The sequence below is a fragment of the Lycorma delicatula genome, chromosome 1 (assembly GCF_047948215.1).
Source record: "Lycorma delicatula isolate Av1 chromosome 1, ASM4794821v1, whole genome shotgun sequence".
Lineage (NCBI taxonomy): Eukaryota > Metazoa > Arthropoda > Insecta > Hemiptera > Fulgoridae > Lycorma > Lycorma delicatula.
Genome location: NC_134455.1, coordinates 116,480,237 through 116,499,799, shown reverse-complemented (window position 1 = coordinate 116,499,799; position 19,563 = coordinate 116,480,237). Strand labels below are relative to the sequence as shown.

Here is a 19,563-nt window from a genome sequence, read left to right as displayed (position 1 = left end):
GAAGAGGCTTCAATTATCAGAAAAAAAAGAAAATTTTGTAGATTCTTTTTCTAAATTATGCATGTGATTCAATTTGAAATGTAGAATAATGTGTGTATTTAAGATTGAGGCTTTGTGCATGAATTTGGATTCTTCAGAAATTTTTGAACATCAAAAACCAATTTTTCAATTTATAAGCTTACTAGTATGAATGCTGCAAATTCAGTCATTTTTCAATAAAATTCAGCTGGATTCAACAGATTTCTTCAATGGGCAACCAATTAAATCTGACCAAATTTTATTCAAATTAGATAAAGATCTAGTCCAGAACCCACTGAAATGAAATCAAATGGATTCAATTGATTTTTTTAAGCAGGGCTGCAAATTTCAAATACACATCTAACAATTTTCACAATGAATAAGTAAGTATTTATGCTGGTAATATATGTATATATAAACACTATGGATATGTGAGTACTCAAAGTTTTCGAGTCTAATTAGAATTGAGTAGAGATGAGTATTTAAAAACATTTTTACTGAGAAATAATGATTCCTTTATTCTCCATTTCAAATTTAATTTCAAATTTTAATTTTGTAAATAAGATTAAAATACTTTTACTGTGAAATTTATTTTCATATTACATTCAGATTAATTTTGTATCAATGATATTGGAAAATATAGTTTAGTTTAGTTTTTGAATTTTCAAGTTAAAAAATCATATTTTTATTACAAGATATTTTGAACGTTGTTTTTGAAAAAATCATTAGACTTCATTTATATCACGATTATTTTAGTCAGAGAAAATTCCAAAAATAGTCAACGAAAGTCAGGAAAATCACTTTCAAAAGGAGGATCTTGAAGTTGAGCATTATAAGAAAATGTTTATAATCAGATGATTTAATGAAATATAACATAAGAGACAGTAAGAGAATTGACAAAGGGAAAAGCCCATGGCAAAATCTTATTAAAACAAAATAGGATGGCGATTCATATGTTAAGACACTTGGGTTTAGTTAATTCAATAACAGTGGTTTATGAAGAATAAAAACGGTAAAGATTTGAAAATGTATCAAATATTTTGCAGTGATGAGACACATGCAAGATATAGTAAATATTTGAGTTTAGCAAAGATTATTAAGAGTGAAATCAAACAAAGTTGTTATTTTTTCCTTTACAGTTAACAATCTGATCAAAAAACCAATGTAAGGAAGAATGGATTTAGTATTTTTATCTCAGCCTTAAATATGCTCATAGAAGTAAACGAAAATTCAGTCTACTTATTTTAATTGTTGACTGTTAATCTTAATCCAATAATTCAAACAAAACTAATTAAATTAATATAATATTAAGTAATTAATTGAATAAGGTTAATTGAAGTAATGTTACAAAGAACAGTTCTTATAAGTTTTTTGAAAATAAAAAATTACTTTCATAAATGGAAAACTATTAATTCTTACATTACATAAGATAATAAACTTTAAAAAGAGAACATAAAACTTTACTAACTTACTTGTTTTTCAGAAGCAGAAGGGATTCTTGTTATAGCTGCTCTATACCAATTTTCATCTTTATTAAACTTTGCTAGGTATATTTTATCGCCTTTCAAATGTTTAAATGATTTAAAACAATGTTTCTCAATTGTTTCAAGGGTTAGGTCAGCAATTAAATTCTGAAGATGAGTGAATACGTCAGATTGAATCTGGATATAAAGTTGTCCACCATCAGCAATATGTGATACATATACTTCTTTAACTCCTTGTTCCTACAAAAATATTCAGAACACAATATTAACAAAATAGTCAATTTAGTAAAAAGTTGATTAATTGGGGCAGATAACTACATTTTTGATATCTTCATGAATTCTTAGAGATTATGGAACAATGAATTCCAAATTCATCTGCAGTCTTGGAATAATCAATCGGTCACTGTTTAATCATCACAACACCTGTGCAAGAACATCAATGAACAATTCCAAAGAAATTAAGTTACAAGTTACACTGACAGTTCACAATGATGAGGAAATACTGAAACAAAGTTCACAATGATGAGGAAATACTGAAACCAATATGTGTAATGCGACATAGTATATCAAGGTTCAACATTATATATTTAATGTTTAACAGATTATAGAAACTTTTATTTTAATTCAATCTCTGTTTGAATAATATAAACAATTTTAATCTTACACAATATGGGGAAAATTAAACAAAATTACTGCATTTAGTACAATGAGAGATTTTAACTCATGCGCAGTATATATTCAGCTTTAGATTATTTTAAATAAATCAATGCAGCTTCTATGAAAATCTAAATTTACATAAAGAAAAAAGTAAAAAATTCTTATTTCTGTTAACCGAGTTGAAGTACACATTCGATTACGGCTTGCTAAAATATCTTTAAAATCAGCTTTTGAAAAGCTCCCTATTCACCAACAGTTAAAGAGCATTTCTATAATTGATGATAGCTGTATGAGATTTTGTGATTTTCTGCAATTTTTGAAAAGTAATAAAAAAAATTATGGGCTCAAAAACTTGAAAATTTAGACTTAAAAATAAAAATATTAAGATTTTTAATATGAAGGTACAAAAAAATTCTTTGTTTGATCATTTGATATGGAATGACTTAAGTGTAATACATCTACCAATTAAATTGCATCACTAATTTTTGACAAAACTGTTAATTAATTTTATTAATAACTATAAATCATACAGTTTAGTTATTACCTTACTGCTACTTTGGTTATGTCTAATTTAAAATAAAAACTATTTATTATAATAAAATCAAATTTATAGGCATAAAAACCCATTACATCCAAAACATAAAACAGAGTGTCATGATCTGTGATAAACAGTTAACTAATTAATCGATACTACTTATTTCTGTTACAAAACAGAGTTTTGAAATATTAAAACAAATAAAAACAAACATACCAAAAAATTCATTCAAATGTTCTACTATTTGAATAAATTCCAGAAAGAATCATTATTAACTCAAAAAGAGCTAAAATTATTTTAACCAAAATCAAATTGTTTTAGAAATCTATAAGAGTAACATACAAAAATTGAAAAATAAATGTAATCAATTAGAAATGGATAAGACTATAAAAATCAAATCCTAAAATGAAAATGTCCTTTTTCAAGGTCATATTTATGAATCTTAATTCATTTTGAGTTTTTATCTTAACACCATACTTTGATGTTAATCAGACGTCAAAGTAAAAATATTTAGATATATATTCATCATAAACTTCTAAGAAATGAGACTAAACATTTAATTTTTATAGAATTCTATATAATCCATATATTTAATGTAGCTGGCAAAAACTTTGACACAAGTCCCCTAGCTCCAATCACTGGATAATGTTAAATAACATTATTAGCTTTTTTATTAAGAGGCTACTCAATAACATCCTCAATGTGACTGTTGAAACATTTTTAAATGTTTTACAATTTCAGTAAAAAAAATAAAAAATCATTCACTCAAGTATGAGGTAAATCATGCAACACACAATTGCACTTTTGAAAGGAAAATTCATTATGATAAATTTTTTATCATTATGCACTACTTATATTAGGTATTTAATTTATTATAGGTATTCTACGAGGGTAAATCAAATATAAACGGGATTTTATTTTTTTTTAAATTTATTGAAAAATAAAAGGCAAATATAATTTATTTTTCTACATAGTTTCCTGCTTTAGAAATAAACTTTTCCCAGCGAGAAGGAAGGTTTTTTATTGCAGCATCTGGTTACAAAGGTGAATGAAGCTGGTCGCATTAGAAGCAAATTGTGCATGAATCCCTCCATGCCCTCATCTTCAAATTGTTGACCTCCTAGAGCTTCTTTAAGCGACTCAAACAAATGAAAATCACAGGGCGATAGGTGCGGACTGTAGGGAGATTTAAGTTGAGTCCATTTCTTCTAGTTTTTAGACTGTTAGAGCTGCAGTATGGGGCCTGGTGTTGTCATGGAGGAGGACGGCCTCTCAAATTGGTTGGTCTTGTATTTTGCGGCGAAATGCAGCCCGCACCTCGTTTAATAACTCACAGTAGTAAGCAGCATTGATTGTGCGTCACTTATGCAAAAAAATCAATAAGCAAAATGCCTCACTGGTCGAAAAAACAGTTGAAAGAACCTTGCCAGTTGACAACTGAGTCTTGGCTTTTAGTGGAGCTGCCTCCCCTTTCCTCCACCACTCCATACTGGCTTGTTTTGACTGGGGAGTGTAGTGGTTGCGACCAGTTTTGTCGCAGGTGATGATCCGACTCAAAAATCCATCAAATTATTTCGCAAACCTTGCTGTAAACCTCTGAGAGACCTCTAAACGTCTCAACTTCTGATCTGCAGTCAAACCAAGGAACCCATCTGGCACACACTTTACAGAACTGTAAGTCATTTGTGATGATTGGTTGACAGCTTCCATAACCTATTCCGACCTGTTCTGCAATTTTGGATACTCTCACCTGTTGACTGTCTTCAAGAATGTCTCAAACTGCATGAATATATTCATCTGTAATGCTGGGTCTGAGGACTGTGATGGTGTTCCTGATATTCCATGAACTTGTCCTCCCATGAACTCTTTATGCCAGGCAAACACACAAATCCTTGACAATGTTTGGTCCCCAAATTGTGTAGTCGATCTCCAAAAATTTCCTTCTGTTGCTCCTTTCTGTTGCTCTGACATCGTGAAAATCTCTGATGAATTGGTTGGGAATGTGAAATGGCCGGCACTCCCCACTCCTAATGACCTCTCCCAAACATACTAGAAGTGCAGGCACAGTCCTACCAACCGTAAACATTCAGGAACAAAAATTCCGTTTATATCTGATTTACCTTCATATAACGAAAGTATACCGAATAAGGTATTTTTGAAATGACTCCTATTTCATTATAAGGTATTATTCATTATCAAATTAATTTATACAAATTTATAAACACTAATAAACATTTTCTACAATACTTACTTCAGGAAGTTCAGGTTTTGAAGTTTCAATATCTAGGCGGCTAATTAACTCCTGGTTAAGATTTATATCATCTTCACCAGTAGTATCAAACAATATAAGAGAATATTCATTAATTGTTTCATTTCTTTCTATAACTTTGGCAACTAACACTTGACCAACAAGTGTATTAAACATGAGATTTAACATAGCTTCATCAACAGCATAATCTTCTAGACCAGCCAATGAGCACAATACCGCCTGTTGAGAACAATTATTAATACATTATAGTATGTAGCAATAATTTTTAGTTTTATCTTTATTTATATACACACTAGGAGTCAAAACCATAAAAGTAGTAGGCAACATGATATATTAAACAAAAAATGACAAACCATTTTTGAGAATAAGCATTAATGCCAGATTTACTGTGGCAAGGTGAACAGATTTTTCCTGTGGTCTTCTTCACTGTGGTGATTATATTAACAAAAACAGTTTTTTAAGAAAGTTTTATTGTGATCCTAATTATGATCAATTCAAAAATGCAATCAAAATTTTTCCAATACCCACATTTTTTGTGTGATATAGCAAAAGTATTGCTTTTGTAGAATACTCTGTATTTTTTAAGAATAACTTATGCACATAAAAGAATATTTTAAATGATTTCTAACAGATGGTGGGATACAAACATAATATTATGAAGGCTATATAATTATGCATATATGATTCATTTATATAAACATGTTGTAAATGTAAATTAATGTGTAAATTAACAACACACCAGTATTGTTTAAATTGTTGTTCCATATGCACATACTATAGTTTCATTTTGTGGTTTATTTTTCACTGTGTTGATGAATAAATATGCGTAAACGATCTGAATAACTTCTGTTGTTTGATGGGAACAAAAATGATGAAGGTTGACTCCACTACTTAAAAAATGTTACAAATTATATCCTGGCTGTAAAGTAGGAATCAAAAAAAAACTGGGCTCCTCACAACAGCGTTTCAACCTGTGTGAAACATCTGATAGACTGGGCTACGTGTAATCAGCATATGAGTTTTGCCATACATATGGTGTGATGTGAATCACAAGATCATTTGTTGGACTGTTATTTAGCAGATGATTAATTCAGGTGTTTCGATTTATTACTTATTACTTTTATCCTTGTAATATATCGAAACACCTGAATTAATCATCTGCTATAAGGCCAGTGCCTCATAGTGAGGACTTAACTGTACTGTTTCCTCCAATACACCTGACTTCAGAAGATAAATCGAAATATCTGAAACATAAGGTAGCCACTGAAGTTTGACAAAGCAGCAAGATGATCTTACTTTTGTAGCAGAGTCCTCTTCCCACGAGGGGAACTGAAGCATAGTAAATGTCTTTGTTCAAGATTTGAACTTCTCAAAGAAACAAGTCGAGCTGTTGGGATCTAGGCTGAAAGGCTGAAATCTACCAAATATTGACAGTAAAATATGTTTGTTTTGTAATATCAGGAACGATTTCTAGATTTATATTCTAAAAAAAATAGTTTAGTGTAATGTAACAATATTTGTGTCGTCACGGATGCACTTCATCATGAACATAATTCTAAAAATGGAGACTCATAGATTCTATAAAAACTATTTTTAAAGGCTGTCCTTTTTCACAGTGGCAACAATTTCCTTTTATTCTGTTAACTTATGTAACTAACATGAAATAAACAAATAACAGTATGAAAATCCTGCTAGAAAATATTTAGTACAAATACCATTGGACTATATGTTGTGATTTAAACGTTATTGAGTTAATGGGTTTGCAACTTAGGTACACTAAATTTTGTTGTTTTTGTGCGAGTGGGACAGCAGGGAGAAAGTCAATTATATCAGTAAGGAATGGCCAAAGTTGGAAGCACTTATAACAGCTGGAGAGAAAAATGTTATACATCACACACTAGTTAACTAAGAAATTAATCTTCTACTTCCAGTTCATATAAATTTATGGATTTTTAAAAATTCCATGGATAAAAATGTTGCTGGATTTCATTTGAAAGAAAAATTCCTTTATGTCATCCGAATATATATTAGTCACAAATATTTCCTTATGCTAGGAAGGAATTTTTATGCGTCTCAATAACTTTTATCGAGATGGACAATTTGAAGAACTGTTAAACGAAGTAGAAAAGATGCATGCATGGTAATTATTAACTTCTTTCAAAGTTTACATAAATATCACAAAAAAAAAAAGAAGTGAGTTATGTAGAAAATTTATTAATATATTTGAATTCAGCAAAAAAAGTTCTATTAGGATATAAATTTTGTTCCTTATACAAAAAAGGTTTAATTTTGTTTCTCATTGTTAAACATTATGTTGTTACACACTAATACACAAGATCTGTTCAAAAAGTATCTGACCATAGGTTGTAAAAAAGAAAATAAGTGCCCAGAAAGTTTCCGATCCTGGTCTACCAAAAACTAGACCCCTTGTGACTCCATAAACTTAACTCAGTGGTCCTTCCATGGCCGGAAACACTTTTTTTAATTCTCTAATCAAGTGGCTACCAACTGCGTTGTTCCATCCGTCATTATTTCCTTCTGTCTGTAAAATAAGGACTCTTTCAGCAGACTCAACTTGACTGATTTGACACTCAACATACTTTGTTTTTCACTTGTCTCGGTTTCTTTGACCTTGGAAATGATAACTTCCACTGCGAAGGTTGATCTTTGGATGTATCTATATTCCCAAGATTCATCAACAGATATAATGAGCATTATTGTCATTCTAAAATGTAGCAATACAAAAATGAATTTCTTTCGGTTTTAAAGAAAGCAGCTTTGACACAAATGTTTGACTATTCTGTGTATTCCCAAATTGCATTTGCAAATTTTTCAGATGGTCAGGTGATAATTTTCCCTAATCAAACTGTGCACATTGTTAATGAAATCTGAATTTCGGCTTGTTGAAAGCCTACCAGTGAAGATCACTTTCAACTGAAGTTTGGTTACTTTGAAAACAATATCATTCTTTATTTCAGATTAATTTATAAACTCATTCCAAAGAGCCTGCTTAATCTTACAAATTGTTTCACTTTGGTATTAGCAAGCTTTTGGCAAAACTAGAAAAGTAACTGTTCAACATATTCTATCATTATACACAAAATTACAAGCCATATGTATTGGTGAGCAGGTGCCTGTTACACTAATACACAATAATGCTGGACAACAAAATGATGTTCTCTTTGAAGTCACATATAAAATATGCACGTATACTAGATACTATTTCAATGCTCTAGCCAAATTTTATCACCTACTTTAATAATTTTGTAAGAAAAAATATGGTTCAATGCTTTTTGAACTTACCACCCATAACCATATATTTTCCATCATGTTCTAGACTATAAACATTTCACATTTATTTTAAAACACTTAATCATATGAAGAAACAAAATTAATACAAAAAAATTGTAAAATCATTCAGAAGATCCATAAAGATATGTTAAACTTAATAAATTCTAAGAAAACAATGTTAAATCTAAAAAAAAAAAAAAATAACTAAATAAATTATTTTTATATACTTAACTTTAAATGCTTTAACCATGATGGCAGTAGGAGATCAAGTACAAGAAACAAATAATTTTTTTACATTAAGGAACACATGAAAACAAAATATGATGTTGGTAAAACGTACGAGGGACGATCAGAGAGTAAATTACATCCCCTCTATGAAACAAACACATATAAGACAATTTTTTTTTTTATTGAACAAAAAACTACATATTTTTATCTGTTTTTTGACATAATCACAAAGTTTTTCTAAACAATTTTCATACCTTGTGATAATAAAAGTTTTGTCCAATTTTCTTCAACCATTTAGGAACCGCTTCCTTCAGTTTCAACATCATTAGCGAAATGCTCCCTCTCCCAGGTCTCACTTGAGAGGACCAAACAGGTGGTACTCGTAGGGTGTTAGGTTAGGGCTGTAAGGTGAATGAGACATGACACTTCCTACTTGAATTTTTGGAGTAACTCCTTTGTCACATAAGCTGAATGAGGAGTACCATTGTCATGATTGTATAGTGGTTAGTATCTTGCGTTGTGTTTCAGTAGCATTGTTGTGAAGAAGAACGACCCTATCGCTCAATCTTCCAGGTCTTCTTTAATAGCTATACGTAATTTTTTTTAAAGTCTAAAAGTGATTTGGGATTGATTGTTATTCCTCAGGTCATAAATTCAATGTAAACAACTCCCTCAGAATCAAAAACGACTGTCAGCATAACCTTTTGAACATGTGGGATGTTCACTTTTTTGGCAGTGGTGAATTTTTGTGTCTACATTCAAGTGATGCTCGTTTAATTTCAGGAGTGCAATGTGCACCCAGCTCTCATCCCCTGTGATGATTTGATTCAAAAACTGTGGACCAATCCTGGAATAACGTTGAAGAAAAGAAAGAGCAGATGCAAAACGTTTGATGTTTGTGGTTGTCTGTCAAAAGAAGTGTCACCCATCATGCACACATCTTACGGTAAGCAAGCTGATCATGAATACTTGCAAACACACTACTATAACTGATGTTAAGTTCACTTGCAATCTCTCTAATTTTAAAGGGCCGGTTACTCAAGATAATTTCATTCACGTTTTCTCTGTGTCACCTGTTGTGTTTGCAGGTGAAGGACGCCCAGCATGCAGTTCCGTCATTCACATTTGCTCTTCCACTTCTGACCATTTGGCACCATTTTATGATCCTGGGGCAAGACAATGCATTCTTATCGTATACCTCTACAATTTGGCAATGAATTTCACAACAATTCTAATTTTTGCCCACTGAATGCACTTCTATGCTGGATGAAACCTCTAGAGGACACGCCATATAGATAACGATACTAAACATGTACTGAATGTCATACAGAATTGCTGCTGGAGGAGTGTGAAGACAACACAACCAGTGCTACCACCACAAAACATTATATATCCCTTTCAATTCAAGAACATGGCAACAGTGTAACTTATTTTTTTATCTACCTCTCGTACAATCAATTCAAGGGTACAGAATCTGTTATCAAATAGAAACTACAGATATCAGAAGAAACAGAACGTTAACTATTCATCAGCTGGTAATTTTAAAATAAAAAAGTATTTATTCCAGTAAAATTCTGAAAAACGAAATTTAATTATTCTAGATCCATTAAGTATAACTGCCTGCTGATACAGTTTTAATTTTTTATTATTACTTTTCCTAAATTTTTTTTGGAATGTCTGATTTAGTTGAAAAATGTTTTTCTGATAATAAAAAATTACTTTTACATTTTGAGTTAATTTTTTAATGAAAAATTGTGTATTTTATGATTTTTTACTTAAATGCTACAGAAAATTATTAATTTAACTGGCATGTTTTGAAAACTTCCTTTTACCTTTCATTGACATTTAAGACTGGGATAAATGAATACATACAATTGGTTAATTTTAAATTATTTATATTTTGTAATTTTTATAACTATTACATTGAGCAAAATTTTATACATGATTTTTTACATGTTGAAACCAATTTGCTTAATGTAATAGTGATCATAAAAATTACAAAATATAAATAATTTAAAATTAACCAATTGTATATATTCATTTATCCCAATCTTAAATGTCAATGAAAGCCAAAAGGAAGTTTTCAAAACATGCCAGTTAAATTAATAATTTTCTGTAGCATTTAAGTGAAAAAATCATAAAATACACAATTTTTCATAAAAAAATTAACCCAAAATGTAAAAGTAATCATTTTTCAACTAAATCAGACATTCTAAAAAAAAAAGTTTAGGAAAAGTAATAATAAAAAATTAAAACTGCATCAGCAGGCATACTTAATGGGGATATTGAATAATTAAATTAAGGGTAGTGATTCAGAATTTTACTGGAATAAATATTTTTTATTTTAAAATTACCAGCTGATGAAAACAATAGTTAACGTGTTCTGCTTCTTCCGATACTGGGGGTTTCTATTTGATTTTTGTACACGATTTTTTACATGTTGAAACCAATTCAAAACAGAAATAATAAGATTAAAAAAAAATTAAGGTGTATTTTAGTAATTAGAGTAAATAAATTTGAGAATAATATTTAGGGCAACACATTAGTAAGTAATAGGTCTCCAGATTGGGTCCATCCAACTTTGGATGAAGCTGAACACGTTTATATACCATTCTCAATCTCTTTAACAAAAAATGTCTCAAATCAATTGTAAATACTATTTAATAGGTTCCACAACTATCATAAATTATCCAAAGAACTGACACAGTAAATTTGTAAAAGATCAACTTGAGAAATAGTTGTGTTCAGTCACATATGTTAAAACAAAATTCCTTAATTAAAAAAATGTATTACCTGTCTACGAATATATGTAAATTCCTCCATCAGGGGATATATCTGTTTGAATGTTAGCATATCTGAGTCACCATTATCAATAAGCCAACAATCAGCTGTCTGGGACTCCCAGTTTATTTCCTGTACACAAACTCTGTGCCAACAGTCACCAGATGAATACTCATCAAATAATTGTGCAGCATAGTATTCATTAACTCTTAAATTATTTGGTGAGCTTTGAATATTTTTTAATTCATTTTTAGTACTACCATAAAATAATTCCATTTCAGCAGACATATTTCCATACTTTTCCTGTAATGACCATAAAAAGTTAGCTAAAAAAAAAACAGGCTAATAAAAATTAACTCATTTCAGTAAAAAATTATGTAATTTATCATATAAGCGAGTAATATGATATCAGGTGCATTTTATCCAATGTATCCTAAAATCAATAATCAACAACTAAAATAATTAAATACCAACAAATTTTAGTGTTTTACACTAATAAGCTTAAAACAGTTTATGATATGCTTTTAAAACAGCTTAAAACTACATGACATCAACTTATTTAATGAAAATAATGTACCAGTTCTATATGATAATCAAAGGAATCAAGTAACCAAAGTTAAATGCACAAAAATCATAATACAATAAAATCTAAATAAAAATATTTTATTGACATTCATGTATAGAAACTGCAATTTGGGAAGTTAACAAGATGGTAAAATTAATAATGGCATTAGAGATTTAAATATGTAATGGATAGGCCATATTCCAGTGTAGTGATGTGATCCTATAGATCAATATTCTTGAATTCTGCTATTAGTATCAAACTGCTTATTGTCAGAGAGTTTAAACTCAAGATCCCAGTATTACAGAACCAACAATGCAGGATGATGTTGATAATAACTATTACCAACCACAAGATAGCAGAAGTTTGTCTTCTCTACTTGGCAGTATAAACCAATGAAATGTAAACCCATAACACAAGACTCCCTGGCAAATCAGCTGCATGTTTAAAAGATGATTCAGTGATAACTTGATAATAAAACTAACGTGATTAATTTTCTTGTACATTTCTTGCCCAAATAACTGATATAAACTACAGAACACACCCAAATTCTCCTCAAAACTGAGAAAATGTGACTCACTGAATCACATGATAAAGTATCTTGACAAACAGCAAATGATAATACCAACTATGGCCTACATCTATCTAATGGTGTACTCTAATATACCACATTGAGAATAAGAGCAGTATTATCCCACTCAATGTTGATGAACTTTCATTTTACCTTACCTTTATACAAATTGAGAGAACACTAAATTTTCATACAACAATCTGTAGGGCTGAGCAGTAGGATTGAATACATCAATGCAAATTAATCTAATTGGCAATACAAGGCAAAGAAATACAAATTAGCATTTATAGCAAGTAAGTTTCTGAATGTAAAATGTAAAATTGTTATCTGACATTATAATATTTAATGGTAAGACTCTTTAGTCCGTTTCTAGTCTGCATCAACATTTAAACCATTCTATGCCGTTTTATCCTACTTTGCTTTAAAAATTGAAACATTCTGTACTGTTACATCTTGCTCTGCTTTAAAAATTTTTAAGTCCTGTTTTACTATTCTAATTATAATTACTTAACAGCAGTCATTGCAGCAAGAAGCGTTTTGTTAGTTACTAGTTACTTAACTACCTTAATGTTATGGAAGAAGAAAGTAGTTTCAATTACCAAAGATATTGGGCAGAACACTAACACTAAGAAAAAATTAAGGAGTGTAGAACATGGTTGAGGTTGCTGCTTGCAGACCTGAGGTGTGTTTGAGAATTCATGCATTACAGGGATGGAGCTGAACATTTAGTTGCAGATACGTAAATCACGAGCATAAGAGGGAAGGAAGGAAGAAATCACCAGGGCTCTGATGAAGATGTAAATGATAAGGACTTGCTCAGACTTCTTCAAAACAGGTGACCATATAAGTTGTTTAACCATAGGGCAGTTAGTAAAGGTAGTGTCCTTGAAAAAGGGAAAGCTAATACAGTAACTATGTTTGATACAGGTAGCGATAAGGAGGGGAATCTACTTTGTAGAGTTTCATGGCTGAGGGGGACTAGAAGCTAATGGCAAGTTAAAATCAGGACATGTACTGGTTGATGTGCAAAAGGCCAGTGTTCTAGGAGAAGAACTGGTGTTGGAATAGGGGAAGGTTTATTTTAAAAGTGACAAGGTATAGAGGGATCTTATCAAGGCAGTTTAGATAGAAGAAAAGGGAGAAGTACTACTATTTGGAGCCAGGGACAGCAGGATTGAGATGACTCTGAGAAGGCTTCTGAAATACATTGGCTGGAGGAAGGGTTGCAATTCTTCTGCTTACGGGTTCTTAAGACTTCTACTTAAAGGAGATGGCTGTAAGCAAGAGAATCACAGCCAAAAAACAAGTGGTTAAGGCTCCAAGAGAGGTGATCAAATTGTGGTTATGAGGACTGAAGGAAAAGCGTATGCAAAATTATTAAAAGTGGTGAAGCGTGAAATTGAAAATAACGTTACTGAGGTCCTTTCTGTGAGAAGGGGTGCACAAGATGATGTCCAGATAAGGGCGAAGGCTTCTTCAGGGGCTACAATAGAGATCAAGAAAAAATTGATGGAGTAAAAGTCATGTTCAGAGGCAGACAAGAGGGAAATATCATGTTTGTGTAAAAGACATTGATGAGTTAACTAATGGAGGTTAGAAAATGCTTGGTTCTGGAAACAATGGAAGAGGAAGAATACTGAGGCCAGCTTATGGTACCACAAAAGTGGCTACTACAGTGATTCCGGCTAAGTACAGCTAACATATTGTTAAAGAAGAGTAGAATTAAAATTGGCCAGATAGCATATAGAATAGTCCTTACCACCGAAGTGGTAAGGTGCTATAGATGTATGTTGATGGGACAAATCGCAGCTACATGCATGAGACCTGACAGACTAAATGAATGCTTTAACTACGGCAAGGATCATTATTTTAAGTTTCAATGCAAAGAACCAACTAGATATGGCAAAGATGGCCACAGGAAGGGCAGCCCCTTATGTAGCAAGACTGGAAAATAAAATTTCTTCAACTTAACGTCAATTGAAGTAGAATGCCACATGACTTACTGTGGGCTACATTATACGGGAAGTCAAAGGAGACTTGTATTGGTGAGGGAACCAAACCATAAGTTGGTAGAGGACGATAGGTGGATGACCAATTGTAATTGTGATTGTATTTTAGAAAGTGTTTCTAACTGCTTTGTCGTAAATAGTTTTGTAGATGGTGTTGGATATATTTGGCTAGAGATAGGGGGCTACAATAGAGTTCAGTTGTTTCATCTCTCCCAATATCCCCTTAGAGGAAATCATTTATGATGAGATGATGTGATTAGTAAAACCAAAGAGAAGAGGTGTTTTGATCGTGGAAGATTTTAATGCAAATTGCTTGAAGTGGAGAGGGCAGATTACCAACAGGGGCAAACTCTTCTTGACAGAGGCAGTGGCATCTCTGGGATTAATCTGCTTAAATAGTGGGGATGCTGTTACATATGCGAGAGGGGAGAGTGTGGTTCAGTATTGGATCTTACCTTTGCCTCAGATGGTATGGTCGAGTGAATTTCTGGATGGAATGTAATGAATGATCTAAATACAGTGTGATAAACATAATTTAATACACTAACATAATTCTGTTTAAAACAGTTTTATTATTACTAAATTGTTCACAGACTTTAACAAGACAAGTCAGTTGTATATTAAATACGGATGGCTTAACATTTATTTAGTTCTCACCTTGAATGTGAAATACAAAATAAATACATAAACACAAAATTCCTATTGATAAAATTCATTAGTAAAATATTCGTACTAAAGTAAACCAATGTCACCGATCAGTTTATATGACTGATTAAATTAAATAACTCCAGTAATCAAATTAAACTAAATAAAAACTATAATTCTGAATTTATAAATTATTAGCAAAAGAATTATGATTATAAATAATTAACAGAAATTTCTAAAGTAATATATAATAAATATTTTATGAAAATGAATACTTACACTATAATCAGGTCCTATAATTCTAACCCATACTTCTCCACCTGCGTCTACGTAAGTAACATAAACATCCCATAAATTATCTTCTGGAACAACTTGGGTATGAATGATAGATTCTCTGTCTTCTGCAGGTTTTACGATTTCTTGAAAACTAACTTTATGAGTTCGCTGAAATAAAATTATTATAACTCATTATTAGGATCACTTAAATATAAACATAGTCATTAGCCTGAATGGAGGTTTGATCTATCCAGTGCTACCGTCAACTGATAAACTTTAAATATACTTTCTCAAATATTTCATAATAATCATCAAATACTTTCTACAGAAAATGTATTATGCTAATTATTATTCTTATTAATAATATTAAAGAAAAAAGAATGTCATGCTGTAAATGAGATCCTCATATTTTTATATCTTTATAACAAAAAAAAAACTCTGATGGTAACTTAATGTATGTATGTATGATTAATTTTGATGTTATGAATCAATTAAATTATTTGGTAATTGGGATTCAAATTGACTAATATTTAATTGGAAAAAATCACCTACAAACACATAAAAATAGCAAGCTTAATAATATAAATGTACAAACCAGTTTATACAAAATCCATTGATTCATCATCAGTTATAAAATACTATATCTGGTGGTGCATTATAACATGACAACCTATAATAATGTAATGGTAATGCCATCATCTGATATAATATTTTAAAACTGATGATAAATCAATGGATTCAAAAAGGCTTCTATACAAACTGGTAATTTTATACTAAGCTAGTTATACTGGTATGTTTATGGGTAATTTTAGTATTCCATAAAAAGTGGATAATTGTAAGAATCACATTAGTCAACATGATCAATAAACAACCAACTGAATAAAAAATTGGTACACACACATATAAAAATGTTTCGTGATTCATAATCAACACCCAGCAAAAACTACTTAAGATAAATTGATAAAAATTTGTATATATGTTTTTCTTACGGTGTTGCACACTAAGAAAGGATTCTTTGAAGTTCTGAGTTTAAAGGGTTAAAATGGAGTAACAATGAAAATATCAACTGATTTTTAGTGTGTATAATCTTCATGTGTAAATCAAAAACCAGTTTCTAGATTTCTCAAAATCTGACCATTAAAGAAAGGGTGAAGAAAAGTAAAAAAAATTTGTACAATGATTGTACAAATTTTGTGCAATGATTGTACATAGTTTTCCCCATTTCTGACTATATTTGAGCCACTATGCCGGCTCAAGCAACATAACACTGCGATGAGTTATTGTATATTGTATGTGCGATGAGACTGGCTGCACCTGCATCTACTTGACTAAAAAACATAAAAAAAGGAAAAAGAAAAGAGAAACAAAGTATGGTCCTCTAGTGGTGTTTTTGGGTAATGCTACAAACCGGGCAAAGTTTCAGGTCCTATATTGACCAAACAGTTGCTCTGAAGAAATTATTATATACAATATTTATTTTATAAATTGAACAGGCTTTAATTTTTATTTATCAGTATTACTTTTTTTTATTCTCACAAGCATGAGTTTAATGAATACAGGGTGGGTCCAGAGCCTCCTGAGTGGCTAAACATTCCCTAACTGTGAGGGAAAATGCAAACAACCATATAGTGTGGGCAAAGCCAAGATTAGGATGTTAGTGTGTATGTATGTATGCATATATATATATATATATATATATATATATATATAAATATATTTATATAAAATCATCAGTGTAGCTCAATATTTCAGAATTTCAGTGCCCGATATTTCATTTCAGAAATGTAGTGCGCGATTAATTTCTAGCTATTATCCAATTTCTTCCTCTACTGCAAAACAATATGATTACCAATATTGAATCAAATTTGTAAAATTGAATAATTTTACAAAATGTGTAACAATTTGAAATAGCTGACTATTAATTGGTGATTTATATTTCTTCAGGAAATGACTATGAAATGAAAGCTATTTTTAAATTAATACACTTTTAGCCAAAGTTCAATTTAATGAATTATAAGCAAATTGGCTACGCAGAGGATAGATGAAAATTTTAAATATAAGGATACAAAACTGATCTTTTGAAAATACATTGGATTAATTTTATAAATCAGAATAGCATAAATCTCAGTCTCTGCTGAGGCAATCTCAATGTTTCTTTGAACATTGGATTATTATTCAGATTTTGAATAAGATTGGGCTGTAAGGAGCATTAATTTTCATACTGCAAAATTAATCAAAGGAAAAATAACATTTTGTTCTACACTTTCAAAAACATTAAATTCAGTAGAATTATTTTCACTACTGCAAACTTATGACATAATATGTCATGATATCACAACATTAAATGTAAAATTCCAAGATGTTCAACCTTTCATTTTAGTAAACTAAGAACCTATTTACAAATATTAAGGTATTAATATGTTGTTAATATCAAGCTAACTGCAACAAGAAAAAACTGCAGATTTACAATTAATTCTTGGTACCACCAACAGAGGAATTCCTCTGTTGGATAATAGATGGCTTAGCCATCTATTTTCATAAGCTGAATTTTTAATTATTTTTCAAACAATGCTCTTGAATTGAAATTTTATCTCCTTAATCATTAATCTCTCATGATACTGCTTCACCAGTGACCACAGCAGTGTTTATTCTATTACACTACAAGAAAAAATCACATTATCTATGGAACAGTTATCATTAAGGAGCTAAAAGCCTGTACAGGTTTAGTAGCCTTGCATTTTGAATATTATGTAGCAAAAGCACACAATAATAGCAATAGCTGATTGATTCAAACTACACCAAGAAAGCTTTTTACATATTTTGAAAGCAATTTATACAGTTAGCTAACATAAAAACTCTCAGTCTATGTGAGAACTGCATTAAATACAGTAAATTCATTAACACTGATGCCTGGAGGCATTATTTATGAAACTATATAAGTGTGTTGCACTACATGTGTCAGTGGATTAGGCAGTCAGTTGATGAGAAACAAATGTTTCTCTAGTGTAAATCTGGAGGAAGATGGAAAAGATACCTTGACAGGAGGGGATAAAAATAATGTGGATATCATAAGAGTACAAAAGGAGAATATGTAATAGAAAAGTACAGAACAGATTGAGATTGGATATTATCACTTTCATAAATAATAATAGCTAAATATTATGGAACATAAGATAAAAGAAAAGAGGGACCCGAACGCAAAATTTGGAACATACGAAGAACTTAACAAAAGTACACATTAATAATAACTATATAACTGCTACTGATTGATTCCAACTAAACTAAAAAATCTTTTTAAATATATTGAAAGCAATTTATACAAAATGAAGTTAGCTAACATAAAAACTGGGTTAGTTTTCTTTTGTGATCTCAAGATCACAAAAGAAATCAGGATAAACAGTTGCAAGGAACTGAAAAGAATGACTTAATCAAAAGAAACATAATAGTTACCAATTATTTATAAGATTGAAGACACAAAAAAAGAATACAGCAAGCGCTACTAAAATTCTAGAATCGAGAATCATTGTATTTGTCACATGATATGATGAGCACAATCAAGTAAAAACTGATCTCGACCTTAACTGTTATACTGTAACAGTTTTTACCTTTGATGCAAATGGACCCAGATTCCAATTAAAATATAATGGATTTTCTTTTACTGTCAGCCAGAACCATTCAAGAAAACATTTTTGAATTAACTTAGCCAGTTTAATTGAAAAAAAGGAATAAAAAAGTAGAACAATGCAATTTCTTAGTACATTGCAACGCAATGATTTAATACACGCCACTTTAAAAAAATAAGAACTCCATAACAACTGAAATTAAGAAAGCTTTTTACATATTTGGGAAGAAATTTATACAGGACATAAGTAATTTAGCTAAAATATAAAGCAGGTTAGTCCGGGTAAGAACTGCATTTAAAGAAATAAATTCACTACTCAACATATAAATATAATTCATTATACTATATATAATATACATATGGTGCTTAATGAAGTTCTTATAAATACACAAAATTCATTAAGAATCATTTATTTAAATGAATAAAAGTATTAAAATGCTCAGAAATAATATGAATTTTATAATAATAAGCAACAAAAGAAAATGAAATTTATAAATTTACTGGAACAAACAAATTGTTTGTTTGTTTCAAAAAAACTATGACTCAGAAAGCAGCATCTCTATTAGTGCAGGATAAAAAAAATAAATAAATATTATCCATGCTGATTGTCTATAT

At 30.5% G+C, this 19,563-nt stretch overlaps 1 protein-coding gene across 6 annotated transcripts in view; it reads right to left on the bottom strand.

Annotated features, from left to right (window-relative positions):
- LOC142321524 (tudor domain-containing protein 7-like) overlaps positions 1-19,563 on the bottom strand; it is a 217,360-nt gene that overhangs the window by 42,336 nt on the left and 155,461 nt on the right. For all 6 annotated transcript variants that reach the window (XM_075359715.1, XM_075359681.1, XM_075359705.1 and 3 more), the window contains 4 exons: positions 15,330-15,494; positions 11,276-11,566; positions 4,946-5,182; positions 1,491-1,742 (listed from right to left, as the gene is read on the bottom strand). In XM_075359715.1, coding sequence (XP_075215830.1) covers positions 1,491-1,742; positions 4,946-5,182; positions 11,276-11,566; positions 15,330-15,494 — 945 coding nt within the window. The remainder of the gene's footprint in view (positions 1-1,490; positions 1,743-4,945; positions 5,183-11,275; positions 11,567-15,329; positions 15,495-19,563) is intronic.